We start from the raw sequence: 20,935 nt of genomic DNA, 5'->3' as shown, positions 1-20,935 counted from the left end.
AAAAAGCAAAGCTCAATACAAGAGCCCAGAAGCTGTAAAATCCTTGCTGGAAAGGCAAAAAGTCAGAATGAGCTGATGCTAATGGAGAATGTCCAGGACAATGAAAGGGGCTTTAGAAGTTCAGAGCATAAAGACCAACTGGTAAGAGGTGACAGAACCAACAGAACTACTTGACTCCCACTTCGCTCCAACCTTCCCGCTAAGGAGAATGATGTACACAGTGGAAGGAGCATTGTTCTGTGGGAACTGACGTCTGGGACAGGGGAAGGGGACTCCCTTCAAGAGTCCCGACCTGCCTCAGCTCTGAAAGCTTCCACCGGCAATCACAGACCCCTGGGGGGATCATCATGGAGACAATGGGGGAGGGACTGGTGGGGACAGACAAATGCTCTTCTGATTTGCTAAGGAAGAGGGGCTAAGAGGAAGGAAGGCAAAATTTGCGACTGGGTTATTGAACAGAGAGCTCGTGAGCGCTTACAACAGAAAATGATGAACTACAGGAGTTAGAGTATCTAGAGGGCCACTTCCAGAAATTCACTGTGGGCATCAGGCATCCTGACTTCTAGAGGACAGCCGGCAGAATGGATGTAGAAGTGGTGAGTGTACGGTGGTTGTTTCATGGCTTGTCGGGTAAAAAACAGAACTCAGAGCTCGAGGCTGTTGATTAATTACTTGCTAGAACCAGGAGGGAGCAGTACTTAGGGCTGAGCCCAAGGAATGATGATGTACCCGTGTAACAGATTTGCATTTCAGTCCAAGCTGGGAGTCTAGCTGGTTGACTGGCAGCACCCACAGTCAAGAACAGCAAGCATATGCTGAAATGAAGATCCAAAATTAATATGACAATAGTTAAGAAGGACAGAGGTTTTAAAAATTAAGCCTTGGCCTATGAAAAAGATTTAGTATATTAAATTGTCTGTAAACTCAACATGCAGCAAGAGGTGATTGATGTGGCTTCCAAAATAATAACCACACTGGGGCGCCTGGGTGGCTCAGATGGTTAAGTGTCTGCCTTCGGCTCAGGTCATGATCCCAGGGTGCTGGGATCGAGCCCCACATCGGGGTCCTGGCTCAGCGAGGAGCCTGCTTCTCTCTCTCCCTCTGCCTCTCTCCCTGCTCATGCTTTCTCCCTCCCTCTCTCAGTATCTCTGTGTCTCAAATGAATAAATAAAATCTTAAAAAAAAAAAAATAATAACCACACTGGGCTCAACAGGAACAGTGAGAAGGTAGCAGGAAGGACTGCTGGGGAGGGGGTCAGACAGCATGGGGAGCAGGGGGCACAACTGGGCTCTGGAGCCAGACTTTCCTCTACTTCCTCCCGGCTTGCCACTTAGTAGCTGTGGAAACGTGGCCCAATGCTTAACACCTCTACACATCAGTCTCCTCATCTACCACATGGGAAGGAAGATGGCCAGTACCAATCTCATAGGGCCATTTTGAGGACTAAATGAGATAACGTATGTAGAGTGGTTAGAACAGTGTTTGGCATATTGGAAGCACTCAGTGAATGTTACTAAGGAGAGAAAAATGCGAGGGGGTTGGAGTAGTAAGACCACCACGAGAAGGTTTATCATACTGGTTTAAAAATGAAATATGGTGTATGTGTGAGTGCATCCGACTGGACCCATGCTGGTCCGTTCTTTTCTGGCCCAGCCAGACAAGAGAAGCAGTAACAGTTCCACTGCATTCTTTACAAGCGGAACCTCAAACAGAGTGCTGTGTTCAGTTCAGGTGTCACATTTGGAGAAGGCCACTATCAACGAAGACAACAACAACGGACCAAGCCCAAGGACGCAAGGGTTCTCCCCACCTTGTATTATGTATGACAAATTTCCAAAACTTGTGACCTAGTGACCAGGAAAGGAAAGACCGTGGTCTTCAAATATGTGGATTTGTTTGGCACAGAACAAGGCAAATCCGGTACAACTCTGGCAGTAAATGAGATGACCTGGTGGGCCTTACAGGGAGGCAGGTTCAGGGCCAGTCGGAGGAAGGCCACTGTAAGATGGGTGTACTCAACAGGGAAACTGCTGCTTTCCAGAGCAGGGAGAACCAGGTCCTGGAAATCTTCCATAGAAGCTGGGTGGTGTCTGTCAGGGATATGGGAGGTTAGGGGAAATCACTTTTAAGGTCCTTTCTGACCCTAATATTCTATGATTTTCAGAGATAAAATGGCCCAGAATAATTTCAGCTGCAGCATTTAGATGTAAACCAGTATTCATCCCTGCAGTGGAGTTAGTAGGTTGGCTCTGCAGCCTTGGTCATGCCAAATCAGCATCAAGGGTGATTCTGATTAAAACCAACCAACCAACCAACCAATACCTAAATGAATTAGAGGAAACTTAACTGAACTTTACCCAACCGCATGTATCTGGGGATAGATTTAACCTAAGAATATAGGATTCAAGCAGTAAGAGGCTTTCATTATCCTGTTTCCAGTGTTGTAGTCTGGGGGAGAAGGCGAAGGAGAGAGAGGTGCATACGGGCTAAACCTGAGCTGGAATCCTCATAAGCCAGGTTAAAAGGAGCCCCGCACCCTATGCAGGGCTAGGGTGATAATAATGAAACGTGAGCTGTCAGTTGGCCACACACATTCAGAACACAGGAATACAGAGAACCTGGAAATTACGGGAGGCAAAAGGAGAAAAGGTAGCAAGGGAAAACCTTTCTTGTACTTCATCGAACAAAACCCACGACTCTATCCTGGAAAGAGGCAAATGAGACAAGCACCAGCTTCATTTTGTAAGGGGAGGCTAGAAGTACTTTTTGAACACCAACAGCACGCGTGGTGCTGTGTGCCGAGATAGTGGAAGGGTTCGTCTCATGACTCAAAGCGGAGCAGATGGTCTGTGGGAGCTGAGGAAGGACTTTTCCCTGCTGGGTGGAGGATAGCACAGCACTGGGGACTGGGAGCCACAGGGGGTGGAGCCTTGCCTGGGTTTGCAGCCCAGTACATACCAGGATATAAAACAGGGTAAGTAGTTGGGAGAATAGCTCTCTTCCCAGTCTCGCGGGCAACTGTGTACGACTTAGGTCTTATATTTAACAGGCTGTGCATTAACAGTAAGACCATTCACCACAGCATTGTTTGTAAAAGCAAAAACCTAGAAATCGCCAAAATGTCCAATGGTTAACAGGTAGTTACATAGTTAGTTGCGGAACATTCAAAAAAACCTACATGTGTTGTGAACAGAACAACAATTAGGATTATATTATTAAGAGAAAAATGGAAGGTAGAGCATGTAGTGGAAACAAATTCACACATACACACACACTCATGCATATGTACTTATGCTTGAGGGATGCTTTCTAGGTGGGGTGGTGATACCACAGACACTATGGAGATGTCTTCTAGGCATCCAACGCTAGAAATGGCTCCTTGGGTCCCCTCTGGTGCCCCGAGGACACCAGCTGCCTCCTGCCATAATTTCATCTGCCATCTCTCCTTCAGACATTGCTAGTGAACCCTGCTAAGGCTGAGATGATGTTATAAGATGTTACAAAATACCCAATGATTTCCATCAATCCCTCTTTCTTTAAAAAAATTGAGATATAATTCACATATCATAAAACTCACCATTTAAAAAAAAAAAGTACAATTCACTGGTTTCGGTATATTCGTAAGGTTGTGTAACCATCACCAGCACCTAACTGCAGAACATTTTCATCACCCCAGAAAGAAGATGCCACACCCACTGGCAGTCACTTTCCATTCTCGCTTCACCCCAGTCCCTGACAACCATTCATCTGCTTCTTGTCTCTATGGTTTTGCCTATTCTGAATATTTCAGATAAATGGAATCATACAGCATGTAGCCTTTTGTGACTGGCTTCTTTCACTTAGCCTAATGTTTTCAAGGTGCCTCCATTTTTGTAGCACGTAACAGTACTTCATTCCCTTTTATGGCTGAATGATACTCCATTGTATGAACAGAACACGTTTTATTGATCCATTCATCTGCTGATGGACATTAGGGTTGTTCCCACCATTGGCTGTTAAGAATAATGCTTCTATGAACATTTGTGTACATGTTTTTGGGTGAACTTATGTTTTCATTTCTCTTGGGTAAATACCTAGGAGTAGAGTTGCGGGGCTGAATGATAACCATACATGTAACCTTCTGAGGATCTGTCAGACTGCTTTCCAAAGGAGCTGCACCAGTTCACTCCCACCAACAGTGTAGGAGGGTTCTAATTTCTCCAAAACCTTCCTAGCCCTTGTTCTTACTTTTCAGGATACTATCCTAGTAGGAATGAAGTGATACCTCACTGAAGTTTGGATTTGCATTTCCCTGATGGTAAGTAGTGTCACGTATCTTTTTATGTGCTTATTGGCCATTTGTGTATCTTCTTTGGAGAAATGTCTATTTAGATCCTTTGCCCATTTTTTTCCCTTTGCCCATCTTTCAATTGAGTTATTTATCTTTTTATTGTTGAACTGTAAGAGTTCTTTATATATCCTGGATACAAGTCCCCTCATTTGCAAATATTTTCTCTCATTCTGTGGGTTGTCTTTTCACTTTCTTGATGGAGCCCTTTGAAACACAAAAGATTTTAATTTTGATGAAGTCCAATTTATTGTTTTCCCCCTTTGGTCACTTGTACTTTAAGAAACTGGTGCCTAATCCAAAGGCCATGAAGACTTATACCCATGATTTTTTTTTCTAATAGTTTTATAGTTTCCGCTCTTACATTTAAGTCTTTGATCCATGTTCAGTTAATTTTTGTTTGTGGTATGAAGCAGAAGGTCTAACTTCATTCTTCTGCATGTGGATATCCAGTTGTCCCATGGCCATCTGTTGAAAAGACTATTCTTTCTCTCATTGAATGGTCTTGGCACCCTCGTCAAAAACCAACCGACCATAAAAGAAAGAAGAGTTTGTTTCTAGACTCCCAATTTTATTCCATTGGTCTATATGTCTGTATCACACTATGTTGATTACTGTAGCTCTGTGGTAAGTATTGGAATTGAAAAGTGTGAGTCCTCAACCTCTATTATTCTTCAAGATCGTTTTGGCTATTCATTCTGGGTCCCTTGAATTTTCATATGAACTTTAGGATCAGCTTGTCCATGTCTGCAAAAAAAAATAGGCAGCTGAAATTTTGACACTGGTTCCATAGATCAGTATATGGAGTATTGCCATTTTAACAATCTGAAGTCTTCCAACTCATGACCACAAGACTTTTTCCATTTATTTGGTTCTTCTTTAATTTCTTTCAACAATGTTTTGTAGTGTCCAGTATATGTGTTGCACTTCTGTGTTAAATTTATTCCTAAGTATTTAATTATTCTTTATGTTACTGTAAATGAATTTGTTTTCTTAATTTCATTTTCAGATTATTTATAGCTAGGTATAGAAACACAATGGACTTTTGCATATTGATCTTGTATCCTGTAACCTTGCTGAACTTGTTGATTAGTTCTAACAGTTTTTTGCAGGGAGGATTCTTAGGATTTCCTAAGATAACATAATGTTATCTGCAAAAAGAGAGAGTTTTACTTCTTCCTTTCCAACCTGGATGCCTTCTATTTCACTTTCTTGCCTAACTACCTTGGCCAGAACCTCCAGCGCAATCTTGAGCAGAAACATAATCCCTCTTTTTAGTTTTTTCTCTCCTCAACCATTGACATGAAAGAGGAAGAAGCCCCTATAAAACTGCATTTTTAAAAAGATTTTATTTATTTATTTGTCAGAGAGAGAGAGCACAAGCAGGGGGAGCGGCAGAGGGAGAAGCAGGCTCCCTGCTGAGCAAGGAGCCTGATGCGGGACTTGATCCCAGGACCCTGGGATCATGACCTGAGCCGAAGGCAGACGCTTAATCGACTGAGCCACCCAGGTGTCCCTATAAAACTGCATTAAAACGTGTAGTAGAAGATTCTTCTTTTGTGTCTTTGCAGCAGGTGCATGCAAATAGCTGCATTGTTTTTTTCTCAGCCATTCTGGGTCAAAACTATTGGCCAAAACACAAACGAAATGGCAGTGTCAGGGGGAAGGGTACAGGGAGGACGAGAGTTTTTCTGAATGGGAAACTAACACTCATTAGCCAAGAATGTAATGTATATCATGCTAGGACTGGCTGAGTGAATGAAACGTCCTCAGAGGATGGGCAAAATAAGAGTGAATTATTACAGATCGGTTTATGTATATGAATTATTTTTTAAGGAAAACATTTCACAGGCAAATAGGGTTATAATGAATCAGTGCCACACAGGGCAAGACAGAAGTATGCATATATACTTACAAAATTTATTTTCAGAAGAATTCACAAGGAAACGCTAGCCGTGATTATCTTAGGGTGAAGACTGTTTGGGTTTTCCTGTTATGTACTTTTAACTAAGCAGTGATTATGAACTGTTTTATTTCTTCATGTTTTTCTAGATTTAAAAAACCCTACCAAATGTAATTGCAAAAATGAAACACCGCGTACAGTAAATATGTAATTAGGGGCCTATCAAGGAGAATTCCATCCCTCCCTTAGAAATACCTGAGTGATGAGTAACCAGGGAATGGTCTAGAAAAATGAACAGGGAGTGTTATTTGAGTTCAAATATTCAGGACATGTCTGTCATCTTTGTTGGGTAAAAGAAGTGAGAACTGAGGGAGTCCCTCCAACAGGAAACAGGAACTGAGTGGGCAGTTCGGGGGGACAGAGCTGGCCTTCAGAACAGGAAAGCGCAGAGTCTGTTTCTGGCTAGCTCAGAGCCTTCCAGTTTTTCAGAAAATGCTGGCGCAGGTACAGCCCCGTCCTGTCACGGAAGGGTGGACGCTGTCTACACAGCTAGCTTGCTAGTGAGTGTGGTTCCAAAAAAGAGAATTAGACAGAAAAAATGGGGGTGAAATGGTCCCCGGGCCTGAAAGATGGAGAATGGAGTGTAAGAATCGCTGGATACGCACGGAGAGACCTCAGGAACTCCACAGGCCAGTGTCAGTGGTTGGAACCCAGGTAAGAACTCTCAAAGCCATAGAGGCAAGAATTGCTTTCTTCTTAGGGCTGTGGTCAGATTCTGCACAGAATGTTGGGGAAATTGTACTGAGTGGAGCCAGAGGGGACACCAGCCCGGCCCTAATGTAGAGATTAGACCACAAGTAGGTTCCAGGAAGGTATGAAGATTCCATTTGTCTCAGAAGCATTGCCAAGTTAATTCTTACCTCAAGCTATTAGGTTGAGCATCTTTGTTTAATGTTCAAACTTTTTTTTGGTTTGTTTTTGCTTTTAATCCCATCTTTTCATTTGTAACCAGGCATTCTTGTTTCCCCCAACCCCTCCCTTTTTAAACATCCTCTTAACTTCTTAATACAATTAACTTTTTGAGCATTCTAGCCAATTGCAAGTTTGTCAAGAGGAAAGGTAGGTGTTTCCAGGCTCTGGTGGGTAAAGAGATGGGAGCAGGTTGCCTGTGTGGTCACCAGGGGAGGGTGGCAGCAGTGAAAGAAGAGATAGAAACCAGAATAAACCAGAAGAGAGAGTGGGGCTAGCTGCGGGGGCTGCGTCCTTGTGCCCTCTGTCACCTGTTGGGCAAACATTGACCGGGTGTCAGAGGGTCTAGATGACAGCCCCTAACACGTGTTGAGTATTTACTATAGGATGAACCATTGGAAATTGACAATACTGAGCCATTTTAGATCCACCAAAATGTCAATTCTCTGTGATTCAACCCAATACATGTATTCTAACTGATTTATATGTATTCATCACAGAACCCCCCCCCCCACTCACCTTTAAAGTAGAAACTATTGTGTTTATATTCCCATGTTATAATGAGGAGACCAAAGCTCACTGTGCTTGTGTAACTCTCTAAAGGTCACACAGCAAGTTGAGGAGTCAGGATGGGACTCAAATCCAGCCACTCTGGCTTCCAAGCTTACTCTCTAAACCCTAGACTACTCTCCTGGCTTGAGACCTGAAGACCAACAAGCTCTGGAGAGAGCCCAGGCCTGCATTCTCAGACGGTTTTTCTCTAAAATGAGGCAGGACAGACCAGGCTTTGGCCAAGCAGGAACTGGGACTGTTGCCCTTCACTCTGTTAAAGTCATAACAAACTTCACAAAGCCCACATATTCAACCACTTCCTTTACTGGGTCAATCCTTATCTGCGATCAGAGAAAGCTTTACATCATATTATTAGAAGCCTTCTTTGAAGCTGTATTGACACTTCAACCAGTTTTGAATAGCGCCAAATGAGCAACTTAGAGCCTCAGGCCAATCAGGAAGAGCATCTCAAACTCTTCTAAACCCAGCTGTGGGTTCCTGAAATGGCCACCCAATTCCATCTGGCTTCTAGATAGACTCTGTCTCTCTGATCAAGTGTGATCTCATAGGCTGGGTAATCTTCCCAGAACTCCCATTTTCATTATGTCATTCCTGGAACAGAAAATAGCTCCCCAGTGCCTGGATGGTCACATGCAAACTCTTGAAACTGACCTCTAAGGAACTCCATTACTTAGCCTGTCCTTCCCTGGCCCCCTTCGGTCTCACAGGTCCTGATGGCTATCCTCCCCAGGAAGCTCATTCTCACCTAATGCCCATTTCCACAATTAATCTACTGTTTATGCCTGCCAGGCTTTGCTCCTTGAATTCCCTTCCTTCCAGCCTTTCCCAGTCTCAATGCTAGCCCTTCTTAACCATCCCAGCTCAAACCTCACACCTTCCCAGCGGCCCTTTCTAGCCAAGCCTACCAATAGTAACCTCTCAGGCCTTAGAACTCTGAGGATGCAGCCTAGGGTTTTTCTATCTACTGTGTTGAGACCAGTATTTCAACTCTATGTAAATAAGATAGAAAGAACCTCAGGAACAGAGACTGTGTCCTCTATGACATTCGTTTCTTCAACATTTATCAAGTACCCGTTCAGTGCCCAACCCTGTGGTATACAGAGGTAAAAAAAAAAGACACAGTCCCTAGGTTCAAAAGGCTTATGACCCAGAAGAAAGATGCATTAGGTTAGACCATGTGAAACTGCTGTTTCTATGGGTTAAAAATGGTCAAATATTGGCAATATAACGTGGCTCATTCTAAATATAATTACCATAGTAAGATCAGGGATAGAGATACAACCAGAGCATTTGGGGGTACAGAGGAGGGTCATGCACTTATCTTGTCAGGGGAGAGCCTGAGACTTCTGGAACACAGTGATATCTGTGCTGAATCGTGATGATCTGGAGTCGTGTGACAAGGGGAGGCTATTCTAATAGAGACAACATGAAGACAAGGCAAGGAGGTAAGAAAGAACAGGTAGACAGTAGATGTCATGGGCTGCATTCTATTTCTCCAAAATTTTTATGTTGAAGCCCTAACCCTCAGTACCTCAGAAGGTGACTCCATTTAGAGACAGGGCCTTTAAAGAGCTAGGTCAGTTAAAATGAGGCATTTGGTCGGTTCCCTTTACCAGACGAGGCGGTTCGGGCATACAAAGAGACACCAGGAGTGCAGACACGCAGAGGAGGGACTGTGCGAGGACTCAGCGAGAAGGGGCTACCTGCAAGCCAAGGAGAGACACTGCAGAAGAAGCCAAACCTGTTGACACCTCGCTCTTGGACTTTCAGCCTCCAGGAGCGGGGGAAGTCCATTTGCACATACTGGTCTGTGGTAGTCTGTTATGGCAGCCCCGGCAAACTGATGCCGTAGGGTTGGGTATGAACCGAGTGAGGCGGCTAGAGGGTGAAGCAAAGGATGGGAAGAGAAGAGACTGTCCCAACAGGCAGGACAGCTGGTGTGCGGCGCTGTGCCTATGTTAAGGACCCTGAACTTCTTCCCGGAGGCGAAGGGAAGCTTTGGGAGAGTTTTAAGCAAGGAGGTGGCAGAATCAGAAGGTGTTTCAAGGAGAGCTCCCCAGCGGCGACGAGGAAGGTGGATTTGATGAGACAGAAAGATCAAGTCGGAGGCTGTTGGATTGGTACCAGCGAGTTATTAATGGGACTCAAATCCAGGGAGACAGCAGTACCAGGAATGGAGAAGGACCCAGCTGAGAATACTTACGAGGAAAGTTCATAGTGCCGGCTGAAACCCTCCCAGGGCAAGGAGTGGAGAGGAGGAGGAATTGGAAGGCCCCCACTTTTGGCCTGGGATAAGCGTGGGAACGTGAGCCACCACGGATGAGCTCACTGCCATAGGAGACGAGCAGATGGGGCCCAGGGAGTGGGGTTACCAGTGAGAGGCCTGTAGGGCCACCAGGAAGACAGGATGTCAAATGGGTAGCTAAGCAGTTGCCTCTGATCTTTGAGGGAGAGCGGAGCCAGCCTGTAGATGTGGGAGCCTCCAGCAAAGAGAGGAGGTATGGCCAGCGGTGCCCATGCCCCACTCACAATCCGTGGGGCCCTTTTATCATCTGTGTGCACATCAACTCCCGGCATGCTCTCCATGACTCTTGGTCAGATGTGGCTCTCGGGTGGCCCGAGCCTGTTTTGCCTGCAAACACAAGAGTCGGAAGTACCTGGGAACATACATCTGTCAAAGCAATGGGGACACGTGCAGGGGTGTGTCCACAGTCTGGGCCGTACCCCTGCGGGGACAACTCTGAGACTGACCCACACCACCTTCCAGGGCCATCCTATGGGACTTGACTTGATATCATAGCACCCTGGCTTGGCCTCCTCCCCTTCTCCTTGCTTCTACTTCCTGTCCTGGGCATACTTCCTCATAAATCTCTTACACATGAATCTTGTCTCAGGGTCTGCTTTTGGGGAATCCTACCCATGACAGGGGGTGTAGATGAGACCACTCCAGGAGGATGTGCGGCAAAGAGCGGAGTCCCCAAGGGAACACCAGCTCTGAAGAGGCAGGCGAAGAGAAGAGCCTGAAGAAGATGGAGGAGGAACAGCAGAGGGGCACCGGAGAGGCAGAAAAAAGAGAGGCAGAGGGGCTGCCAGGAAAGCCAGGTGACAGAGATTCCCAGAATGAAGACTTGTCAATAGTACCAAACAAAGCAGAGGAGTTCCAATAATATAAAGACTGGGGGCGCCTGGGTGGCTCAGTCGTTAGGCGTCTGCCTTCGGCTCAGGTCATGATCCCAGCGTCCTGGGATCGAGCTCCGCATCGGGCTCCCTGCTCCGCGGGAGGCCTGCTTCTCCCTCTCCCACTCCCCTTGCTTGTGTTCCCTCTCTCGCTGTGTCTCTCTCAAATAAATAAAATCTTTAAAATATATATATATATATATATATATATATAAAGACTAGAATATGTTTACAGAATCTGGTGATCAGAAGGGCAAAATGACCTCAGGAAAAAAATAGTTTCCCTAGATTCATGACCCTGGCTCACAGTCCCAAGTGATGGGAACTTCATTCTCCCTTCATAAAGGGATCCTCCCTTCCCTTCTTCCTCATGGGCAGAAAACCTCACTTAGATATACATAAGTTCTAGATTTATGTCAATGCACACACATTTTCGCTGCCACCCCTGGAACTAGAAATGTGTCTTTAGTTGTACTGAGACTGACAGGTTGGCTCTCGGGCCTCTGAGAGATCAGAGAGATGTGGATGTTGATGCATTGATAGAACTGAAGGAAGAACACGGCTGATGGCATCGGTTTTCCCTGGGGGACAGGAGGCAAGAGAAGGAAGGGAGAGCGGGGAAGGGGGGAAGGTCTGGACTAGATACTGAAGGCCACGGGGAAGGGAGCTGCCCAGGAGAGAGGGAAAGGATTTGTTCCCAGCCTGTGGGGCTGCTGGAGCCCGAAGCAGGCACGCCGGGAGTCTCAGGCCCCAGCATGGAGGAGCAGCGGAGGCTGAGCCTCTGGGTGGAGGTGGGTGTGTGGCAGAGACAAAGGACTCTCAAAGGAGGGGCACTTTTCCATGAGGCAGGTTTGGGTGGCTGCGAGTGGATGAGTTCCCACATGTGGGTGGGAAAAGACCGCTGTGTTCTTCAAGGATCAGAAATAAAAATTTTGAGAAAAACTTCAGAGGTGAAAGCTTCATGCATACTAGAGGTGCACACGTAGACTAATTTCAAAAGTCTTGTTTAATTTTTTTTAGATTTTATTTATTTATTTGAGAGAGCAGGGGGGTGGGGGGAGCACGGAGAGAGAGAAGCAGGTTCCCCACCGAGCAGGGAGCCTGACATGGGGCTCGATCCCTGGGCCCTGGGATCATGACCTGAGCTGAAGGTTAAGTGTCTGCCTTCAACGCTTAACCTACTGAGCCACTCAGGTGCCCCTCAGCAGAGCTTTAAACAAGCCATCCGAGCCACCCCTAAAAGGCTTATTGTTTTAAGTGGAACACACAGTGTTAGGAATCGTGCAGACCCATAGAGCCTGTGGCATGCACATCTCCTTGTGGCTAAGGAGGGTTGCATACTTGGGGCTTCTCCACTATTAGTATGGGCTGTCTTTGTGACCAGGGAATGAGGCATTTATGAGGAAGGTAGGAGAAGATATCTGCGTTTCTCCGGAATTCTACCATTTGTGGAGGCAGCAGCTAGGAGAAAGAGCCACATCAGATTCTGTGCCTGTCAGCGCCTCCTCAACATGATATATTTTCACGTTTTTCTCAGCACGAGCTTGACTTTAACAATGAATCCAGAAAAGAGGAGAAGTGATAATAAATCACAAACAATAAAAACCAACAGAGATTTCTTCTGACCTCACCACCGTAGCTCTTCCATCCTGTAGGCCTGTCAGAGGAAAGCTAACTAACACTGAGTAAAGCACTTTAGAGAGAGAACGCAGGAATCCAGCAGTGCTCCAGGGACCAGAGGCACCGGAGCCTTGCAGAAGGCCCTTCGCATCTTCCTTGGCAAGAGTCACGACTGCTGCAAGGTCAAGGGTGGGGTGGGGGTGGAAACAACAGGAGAGCGGAGTGGTGGCGGCCAGGCAGAGTAGGACAGCAGTAAGATCAGCTTCGTCTGGTGCACAGTTGTGCCGAGTCGGTGGACAGGTGAGGGAGAGTCTGAGGAGAGCCACTGGGGTCTGGTCTATGGGAAAAGCATCTTTAATAATTAACAAATGAGAAAAGGCGTGGAGTTAGTAATGTGACCCCTAACCTTTTGAGCAAATCGCCATGCCTCAAGAGCCTGCAGCCAAATTACAGGCTTCCCAGCCAAGGAAGGCTGAGAAGGAAAACACAGGAACCGTTGTAACCAAATGAATCTCACAACCAAGTCAATCCAGGACACATCTGATGAGAGCCATGTTCAACACTGGATGTATGGAAGACACGACTGGAAAACGGTTCTTGTAAATGACTAAAATTAGCAAGCCAGAACCAAACGCAATTTTAGTTTTTCTCTTCTCACTTTGTTAATACTCCAATATCTATAATCAACACAATGTTGAGTTTTTTTCCTGATAGCCACCGAAATAATCAGACACATTCACTCATGTGTAAGAAGACAAAGATACTTGGTCCAAGGATACTTTTTTTTTTAACCCTGACCTTCATATCCTTCAAGATACCTGCAGTGGTTTTTTGGTTTGGTTTAGTTTGGTTTGGTTTGGTTTTAATGCAACTAAATGCTTATGGGGTTCCTTAAAGACAGAGAGAAAGTGTATAGGGAAAAGAAGGTCGTTTCCATCCCTGGATTCCAATCTCTGTTCTGCTCTGTATCAGCTGTATGCTGCTGGACCCCTTAATACCTCTTTCTGAGCCGTGAGTCATCTAAGTGAAGATGCTGAATAGCCAGCAGGAGGGGTGGGGACTGGCAGCAGAGCACAAGGAAATCCAGGAGCGTGTGACACAGAAGCCAAGAGAAGAAAGTGTTTTTAGAAGGAGGGAATGGTCAACCATGTTGAAAGCGGCTGCAAAGATGAGTGAGAGAAGCTTCCATTTCGTCTGCACCACCGAGGAACGCGGAACATATCAAGACACAAACCAAGACTTCTAAATTGTTCTTGGTCCATCATTTCAAGGCCATGGGCTATCTTGAAAGGGAGGGGGAGAAAAAGAGCATCTTTGATTACTGTCTTGTTTTAAGCGACTTCTTTCCCAAGGTCTTATTTGCATATTAAACCAAAATAAAATCTGAGAACAAATTTTTATAACTCTGATTTTTTTTTTCTTTCACTTTCAGTAATTTCTAGGCTCTCTGTGCCCATTTAAGGGAGAATTCTAAAGGATGGGAGTAAACTAAACCTTGACTATATAATTCAGGGCAGGTTCAGAAACATTTCCTCTTCATTGTAAGCGCATCTGATAACAATAGATTCCATACTGATGGGCAACAAATCTTTCGAATGCAGTCATTTCATGGTTAGCCTAAATTTAGGCAAACATAATTTCTGAATATTAAGAAAAAGAAAAACAAATGCCATAATAAGCTTTCCAGCACAAGGTTCTAAAAATAGTGTATTTCTTCTCCCAGCTCTACATACACAGGAAAAGCTCTTGGCCATCAGAGGCTGGGTTGATCACAGCTCCGAGTCCAGAGAGAAGGCTCTCCTCACATGCGTACTGACTTCCCCGTTGTGAGGCTGGCCTGCTTATGAACTGGGAGCACATTTCATCAACTAATGCTCATTATGACGCCCCACCCCCTCGCCATGCCGACTTCCCAAGGTCCTCTGCTGGCCCCCCACCTTCCTCTGACCTCTTCCCTCACTTTCCTCTCTCCCTGGTGATTTCAGTGTGCTCAGACTTGTGGGTAAGTATTTATAGACTGAATGTTCCAATCTTTCCAGTGAGCTGCTGACTTGTAGACCCCACTAAGTTCTCGATATCGAGTATCTGTCTGGCATCCCAAACTTAACATATACAAGACTGGGATTTTTACTTTTCCTTCCGATGTCTTGCTGTCTCACCAAATGGCCTCACCATCTACCCAGCGGCTCAAGTCAAAAGCCTGGAATTATTCTGGACACTCTTATCTCCCTCTTCTCCATACTCGATGACCAAAGACCTGCCAGCCCCACCACCTGGACATGTCTCAGATGGGTCTGCCACAGCCGCCACCAGGACCTCTTGCATATGGACGACTGCAAGGTTCTAACCCTCCCCTTCCCATCCCTCAGCGGCCTGCAGTCCATCCCCCAGCCCGAGCAGCCCTGAAAACACAAGACAGATCAGGATCCTTCCCTGCTACAAGCCTTGGGGCACCTTCCATTGCACTTCGGCCTAAGGCTCGCTGGCCAGACTCCTGCCTGCCTCCCTCTGCCCATCTGGCCACACCGCCCTCCTTTCTGTTCCTCAAGTACCAGCCTGCCAAGCCCTTTCCTGCTTCAGGGCCTTTGTAGTCCTCAGAGACACCTTCCGTTAACGCCACTTCTCACCATCCGGAACCCTGTGAAGGCAACAGCGTCCCGCTACATGGAAGCTCCGCGAGAGCGGGGACCCTGTCCACCTCCGTCGTATAGCCATCCCACTGGCTGAGGGCAGAGGGGTGCAGAGAGCGGTGCTGGGTGGGGAATGCGGGGCTCCTCGCTCTGGATTTCCTACACAACCCATGAGTTAGCGGACGTAGAGGTTTCGTATGCGAGAGCGAGGGACTTCTTCTTCTTCGTGGGAAGAGTGGCCACACCCCAGGCGGCCATGCTGCACAAAAGCACCAGCCAGCCTCCCTTTGGGGGGGGGGGGTATTTAAAAACAAACAACCAAACCGGTTCAGACTGGCTTCTGCCCAAAGGTCGACTGGCCTTGTCATCAAACTGGGGGGCCACCGCTGGATGGCTGTCTTCCCACCTGTCTGACGGCTGTAGTGGAGAGGGGGCAGGATGAAAGTTTCTGTGGTCATAGCAATCGCAGTATTCCTGGGGCCTAGGCTTGGGCTTGCCGATAAACAACTATTTAGAGAAATGAAGAAAACGAGCAAAGCAGAGAGGGGCAAAAATGGAAAAATGGCAAGAAGTAATCCTACAAGTAAGCGCTGCAAGACACACGTGGACACCACCCTGCAGGAGCTCGGAGTAGAATCTCCCCCAGGCACAGGCGTGGCCTCCTGCTGGGAGGACCCCAGACAAAAGGCCCACTGACACTGACATCTGTTCCTGCTCCACACTTAGGAAGCAATATTTTCCTGAAAGTTTGTTGCTATTATTTTTTTAATTTTGGCTTTAAAGGGTTACTGTCTGTCAAGCTACCAAACCCCCACCTTGTCCAAGTCCTCAGCCACCACACAAAGTGACTATTAGAACTTCAAACAAAGAATTTGGTCCTGGAAATGGCCTTGTGTTCGTTTTTTCCTGAACAGAGACACCAGGAAAACGTCAGAAGGCAAATCTAAGCCCAAGCCCTGAAAGACTTCAAACATAACAATCACATTCCTGAGAGGATGAGTGACCTAACCCAATTTGATTTAAAAAGGAAACACAGCAGATTTAATAGATGGCCAGGATGCGCCTTGAAGGAAAGGAGGGGGAGGCAGAGGATGAGGAGGGAAAGAGATCTCAGGGCACTTTACCTCAACACCTGCATCTCCTCGGGGGAGTTCCGCACCTCGTCCTGGAGGCGACACCAGCGCAGACAAGCCTTCAGCTCCTGCTGCTCCTGGGCCTCGTGGGGGGCCAGCTGCTTGGGCCACAGACACACAAACACATGTGCACAAAACACAGTCACTGTTGTCCTCACGCGGGGTCACAGCCGCCCGACAGGGCAGCTTGCTCAGTTTCAGGGTGACTGCACGGATGGCCTCCCCGCGGTGCCTGGCACCCCATCAGAAAAGCCAGAGGGCCAAAGGGGTCTGGTAGGTCCTCACACGAAGACCCAGCTGCTCACTCTCCTGCTGGTGATGGAGCTGGGCCTGGCTGTCTGGAACCCACCCCTCACACACCCTGGGGCCCAGAAAGAGCAAGCTTCCCTAGAGGGCTGTTTCCACTCGGATTCCATCCAGCCCTTTCCTGCTTTGTCTTTCGGCACCGGGGCGGGGGGAAGGTCCCCTCCATTTACCTCCTACTTTTCCCAGTCCTCAGTTTGGTTAAGGGCTGTTTACAGTGGAGCCTGCTAATGCAGCCCAGATGATTCTGTTTGCATATAAGCAGAAAGAGTGTACTGCCTGGATTCACTCTGGGGAAGGGGGACGCCATCACACCCTGCCCTGCTGGTGAGAACGGGCTACTGCCACTGGGCTCACAAAGCCCCACAACTCAAGTCTCTGTAAGGGAGGGCAGCAGAACATCGGCCTGGGAGGGAAATGTCAGTACCAACAGGCACTTCTGGAAATGAAAGATCCTTAAGAGTGGATTCAACAGGTATTTACTGAGTCTCTGCCAGACCCTGGGTACACTATGGACACAGCCTATAAGAACACTAGCCATCAGAGTGCAGTGATGGTAGAGGTTAAGGAAGAACCTAGATGCCCTCTGGCCATCCAGGTGAGTCCCTGAGGAGGTGGTGGGGCCCACACTGGTCCCCAGAGAAAGCAGGAGTCAGCCCAGGGAGGAGGAATTTCAGGAAGAGGGAAAGCATGTGTAAGGTTCAAGGGGCCTGGAAAGAGCGTGATGATGTGTTTAGAGAACGGTGAGGGATGTAGTCGGGCGGGGAGCATGCTATTACCTGGGAAGAGACAGAGGTACCAAGTAGCCAGCAAAGGCCAGATGAGCCACAGGTTCTGTGTGCCCTCTTGCTAAGGACCGAATCATGAGTGGAAAATTCATGTTGAAGCCCTAACCCCCAATGTGACTGTATTTGGAGATGGGACCTTTAAGGTGGCAATTAAGATTGATGAGATCAGGGGTGGGCCCTGGTCCAATAGGCCGGGTGTCCTTAACAAGAAAAGGGAGAGACACCAGGGCTCTCTCTCTACATGTGCACAGAGGAAAAGCCACGGGAGAACACAGAGAGGAGGTGGCCGCCACCAAGCCAGGGAAGAAAGGTGTCACCGGATTCCAAGCCTGTCAGCACCTTGATCTTGGACTTCCAGCCTTCAGAACTATGAGAAAACAAGTATTGTTTAAGCCCCCCGGGCTGTGGTATTGTGTTATGGCAGCCTGAGCTAAGACACCTGTGAAGGAGGTTAGACTTTATCCAGGTTGATGACAAGTTACATGATGCAATCTTGCAACTAACTGAATTCCCTTCTCCCTGCGGAACACCACTCCAAGTGGAATGCCCCTCTGTCTCCTCGTTCAGTGGTTTCCCCCTCCCTCACTTTGCCATGCTCGCTAACGTTCAGTGCTGCAGAGCACAGTCTGTCTGGGCTGCCAAGTGGCCGATGTGCGTCACCCCCTCTTTCCTGGTGGCATCTGCCGCTGACCATGTGAGCTGGCCCACACTCTCCTGCCCCAAAGAGCCCCTCTCCTGCTCGGAAGGTCTGCCATCAGGGACCAACAGCAGCTCAGTCTCACCCTTTAAGGAAGGGGCTAGAGGGATCGACACGCTCTGGAAAGGTTTCCAAGCTTTGTGCTGGTATCCAGAATGGCCACTTTGCTTCAGACCAAAGGGCTTTCACATATTGAAGAGATCCTGCCCCCTTTAGGGTCTTTAGACCCTAAAGGATAGTGAGGTGGGTTGTCCCCTATGCCAGGTTAAGGGAAAGGCAGGGACAGAGAAATCTCAACTCCTACTTTACCTTTGAGGCCCATGTCAGAAGTCACCTTCTCCAAGAAGACTTTCTGGATCTGCTCAGGCCTGACCTCTCCCACCTCTGAACTCACACAATATTTGGTATTTACCTCTCTCTTCTAACTTATTTTCTTCTTCCTTCTACTGTGTGCTTTTCTTATCTTCACAGTTAAACTATGACCTCTTTCAGAGCAGGGCTGGGTCTCACTCATCCTTTTATCCCTACAGGTCTAGCACAGAATGGACACACCAAAGGTATGTCAGCTGTGGGATGAGGCCAGACCGGCTTCATGCCTCTGTTAGTGGAGATGGACATATTCAGGGCAGTAAGAGGCAGGACGTAAGCAATGAGACTCAGGACTGACACTCTGGAAATATGGGCAGGGGCCAAGGCAACAGAGGAGTGCTTTTTGTGGATACGGGAGATAAAGGACAGGGAGATCATCGTTAGATGCCTGAAATATACTCACAATTACCAAGAACAGCACAAATCTGTCTCAGGACAGAAGCACCCCAGAGAAGGGATGATGATAGAGGCCCATTTATATTGGCCTATTTAACCCTTGCTGAATGCCTACTGTGCATCAGTCAGGTGGAGGAAAATACAAAGAGAAAAAGAAGAGAAAAAGAGAACTGGCATTTCCTGCATGAGCTCCATGTGTCATTCATAATTATCCCATTCACTGTGCCAGTTTGCACATTCTTATATGTATTTTCAAATGAGGAAACTGAGGGTCAGGGAGGCTATGGAACCTACCTACACTTACAGAGCTGGTCAACAGCAGGGCAGGAATTCCCTGCCCGGTCCGACTCCAAACCCCACCACCCTGCCCAAATCTGCCACGTGGCCTCTCTTCACTGTGTGGCAGGGGACACAGATGTGCACGCTGCTGGCCAAGGTGCAGAGGGGGTGGGAGGGTGAATAAGCTGCAGCTCCACTTTGAAAGAGACCACAGTCTAGTTGTGAGGATAGGAGGAAGAAGAAAGAAGTGAGGAAAAAGAGGTAAGTACCAAATACTGTGGGAGTTCAAAGCTTCTAGAAGAGTGAGTACTGTGAGTGGAATGATCAGTCTGGGCTATCCAGAGAAGGTGACCTTGAGCTAGTTAGTGAAAAATAAACAGGATTTCAACAGGCAGAAGGAGCTCGAACAAAAGCATATAGGTATGCAAAAACTTGAGGATTTCAGAAAATGTTAACTAGTCCAGTGTGTAAGGGGTGGGGATGGCAGGGAAAAGAGTGACCAAATATTAGGGGATGAAAAATAAGCAGGAGGCAGTTTAGCTGCCATATCCTCATTAGAACCGGCAGTCAGTGCTTTAAAGTAGAGGTTGTAAGCTGGGAGCGCGCTGCCCATACCTCTGGGTATGTTAGTTGGCATAGGATTTTTTTAAATTACTAAATTTCATATAAAAATCCAGATTTAGAACTTCCTTTTAAACCACCAGGAGTCCAGACTCCACTGAGCCCTCCCGCCGACCCAGCCATGCTTGGTCCGAGCTGAGGGGAGGTTGCCAGCTTGTCTCAGCCCTCAGCACGCCCTAACCTACGACACCAGCCACTTTATTCTTCGTTACTTGCCAGCAGACATCTGAGATTATGCCTCCAGATGTAAATTTTCATCTTATTAGGAAAAAAAAAAAACCCAACCCAAACCAAACACAAGTCAGTGTCACCACAACCATAACCACAGGGGAGTGCTTGAGCATGCCACGGCGTGACCTTCTCTTCTAGTCTTTGCTCAAATGTCCACCATCAGAGAGGCCTTCTCGTGGTGCCTTCTAAAACTGAGCTTCCCCGCCACTCTCTGTCCGGCCTCCCCTGCCTTCATAGTGCTCACCACCTGACATGGTAGGGATGCGTTTGTCTGCTTCGCTGTCCTCTGTCCTATCCCCACAGGGAGAACCCCCGGGGGCTCAGGGCCTCTCCCCTCTCCCCAGCATCCAGCACAGTCCTAGCGCGCAAGAAGCCCTCTCCGGATCTGTGGAATGAACAGATGAACAGAATCTGACTCCGGGTCGGGAAATGCTTAGGGTCACTGTAAACCTACCTGCTGCGCTTCAGCCCAGAACACGTCTTCCAAGTGAGTGGCAAACCCTTCACTCAGCCACTCCTCCGTCCAGTCCCGGGCCCCGATGGCCAGGCCAAACCAGGCGTGAGCGATTTCATGGCAGAGCCGGGTCCCACAGAGATGGCTCGCTCCTGTCAAGACGCTCTGAGAGAGGAAGATGATGTGTGGGCTGTGGATAATGGGGGAGAAAACACACGGGAGTCTTGTTAGAGCCTGCCCTCGCGGCTGCCCCATGGGGCGGCTTTCTTAGCCTGGCGAGCCTGTTATTATCATGTGCATGCTAGATCATGACCGATAGGCTTGCAGCTTAGATGCTTTCAGAAATAAATAAAGTGGCAGTTTACGTTTCTGGCAGTGGTTCAGGTGGCCGTTTGTGCCAAGCAGTTGTCTCCGTCATCCAACGGCTATTACCTGTAATGAGTAACCAGCACCAAAGTTTTATA

General features: G+C 47.5%; 1 protein-coding gene across 7 annotated transcripts in view; it reads right to left on the bottom strand.

Annotated features, from left to right (window-relative positions):
* AOPEP (aminopeptidase O (putative)) overlaps window positions 1–20,935 on the bottom strand; it is a 337,581-nt gene that overhangs the window by 127,715 nt on the left and 188,931 nt on the right. For 4 of the 7 annotated variants that reach the window (XR_004914923.2, XR_004914927.2, XM_036084759.2 and 1 more), the window contains 2 exons: window positions 20,472–20,661; window positions 16,325–16,431 (listed from right to left, as the gene is read on the bottom strand). Coding sequence is in view for 5 of the 7 variants with exons in the window: in XM_036084759.2 (XP_035940652.1) it covers window positions 16,325–16,431; window positions 20,472–20,661 (297 nt within the window). In the remaining 2 variants the exon portion in view is untranslated. Of the gene's footprint in view, window positions 1–3,996; window positions 5,076–16,324; window positions 16,435–20,471; window positions 20,662–20,935 lie in introns of those variants that run through there. The other 3 variants (XM_078061964.1, XM_078061965.1, XM_036084766.2) reach the window with 2 other exon arrangements.

The sequence above is a fragment of the Halichoerus grypus genome, chromosome 14, assembly GCF_964656455.1.
Source record: "Halichoerus grypus chromosome 14, mHalGry1.hap1.1, whole genome shotgun sequence".
In the NCBI taxonomy this organism is placed as follows: domain Eukaryota; kingdom Metazoa; phylum Chordata; class Mammalia; order Carnivora; family Phocidae; genus Halichoerus; species Halichoerus grypus.
Note: the sequence above shows the minus strand (reverse complement) of the source record. Positions and strands in the feature narration are given on the sequence as shown.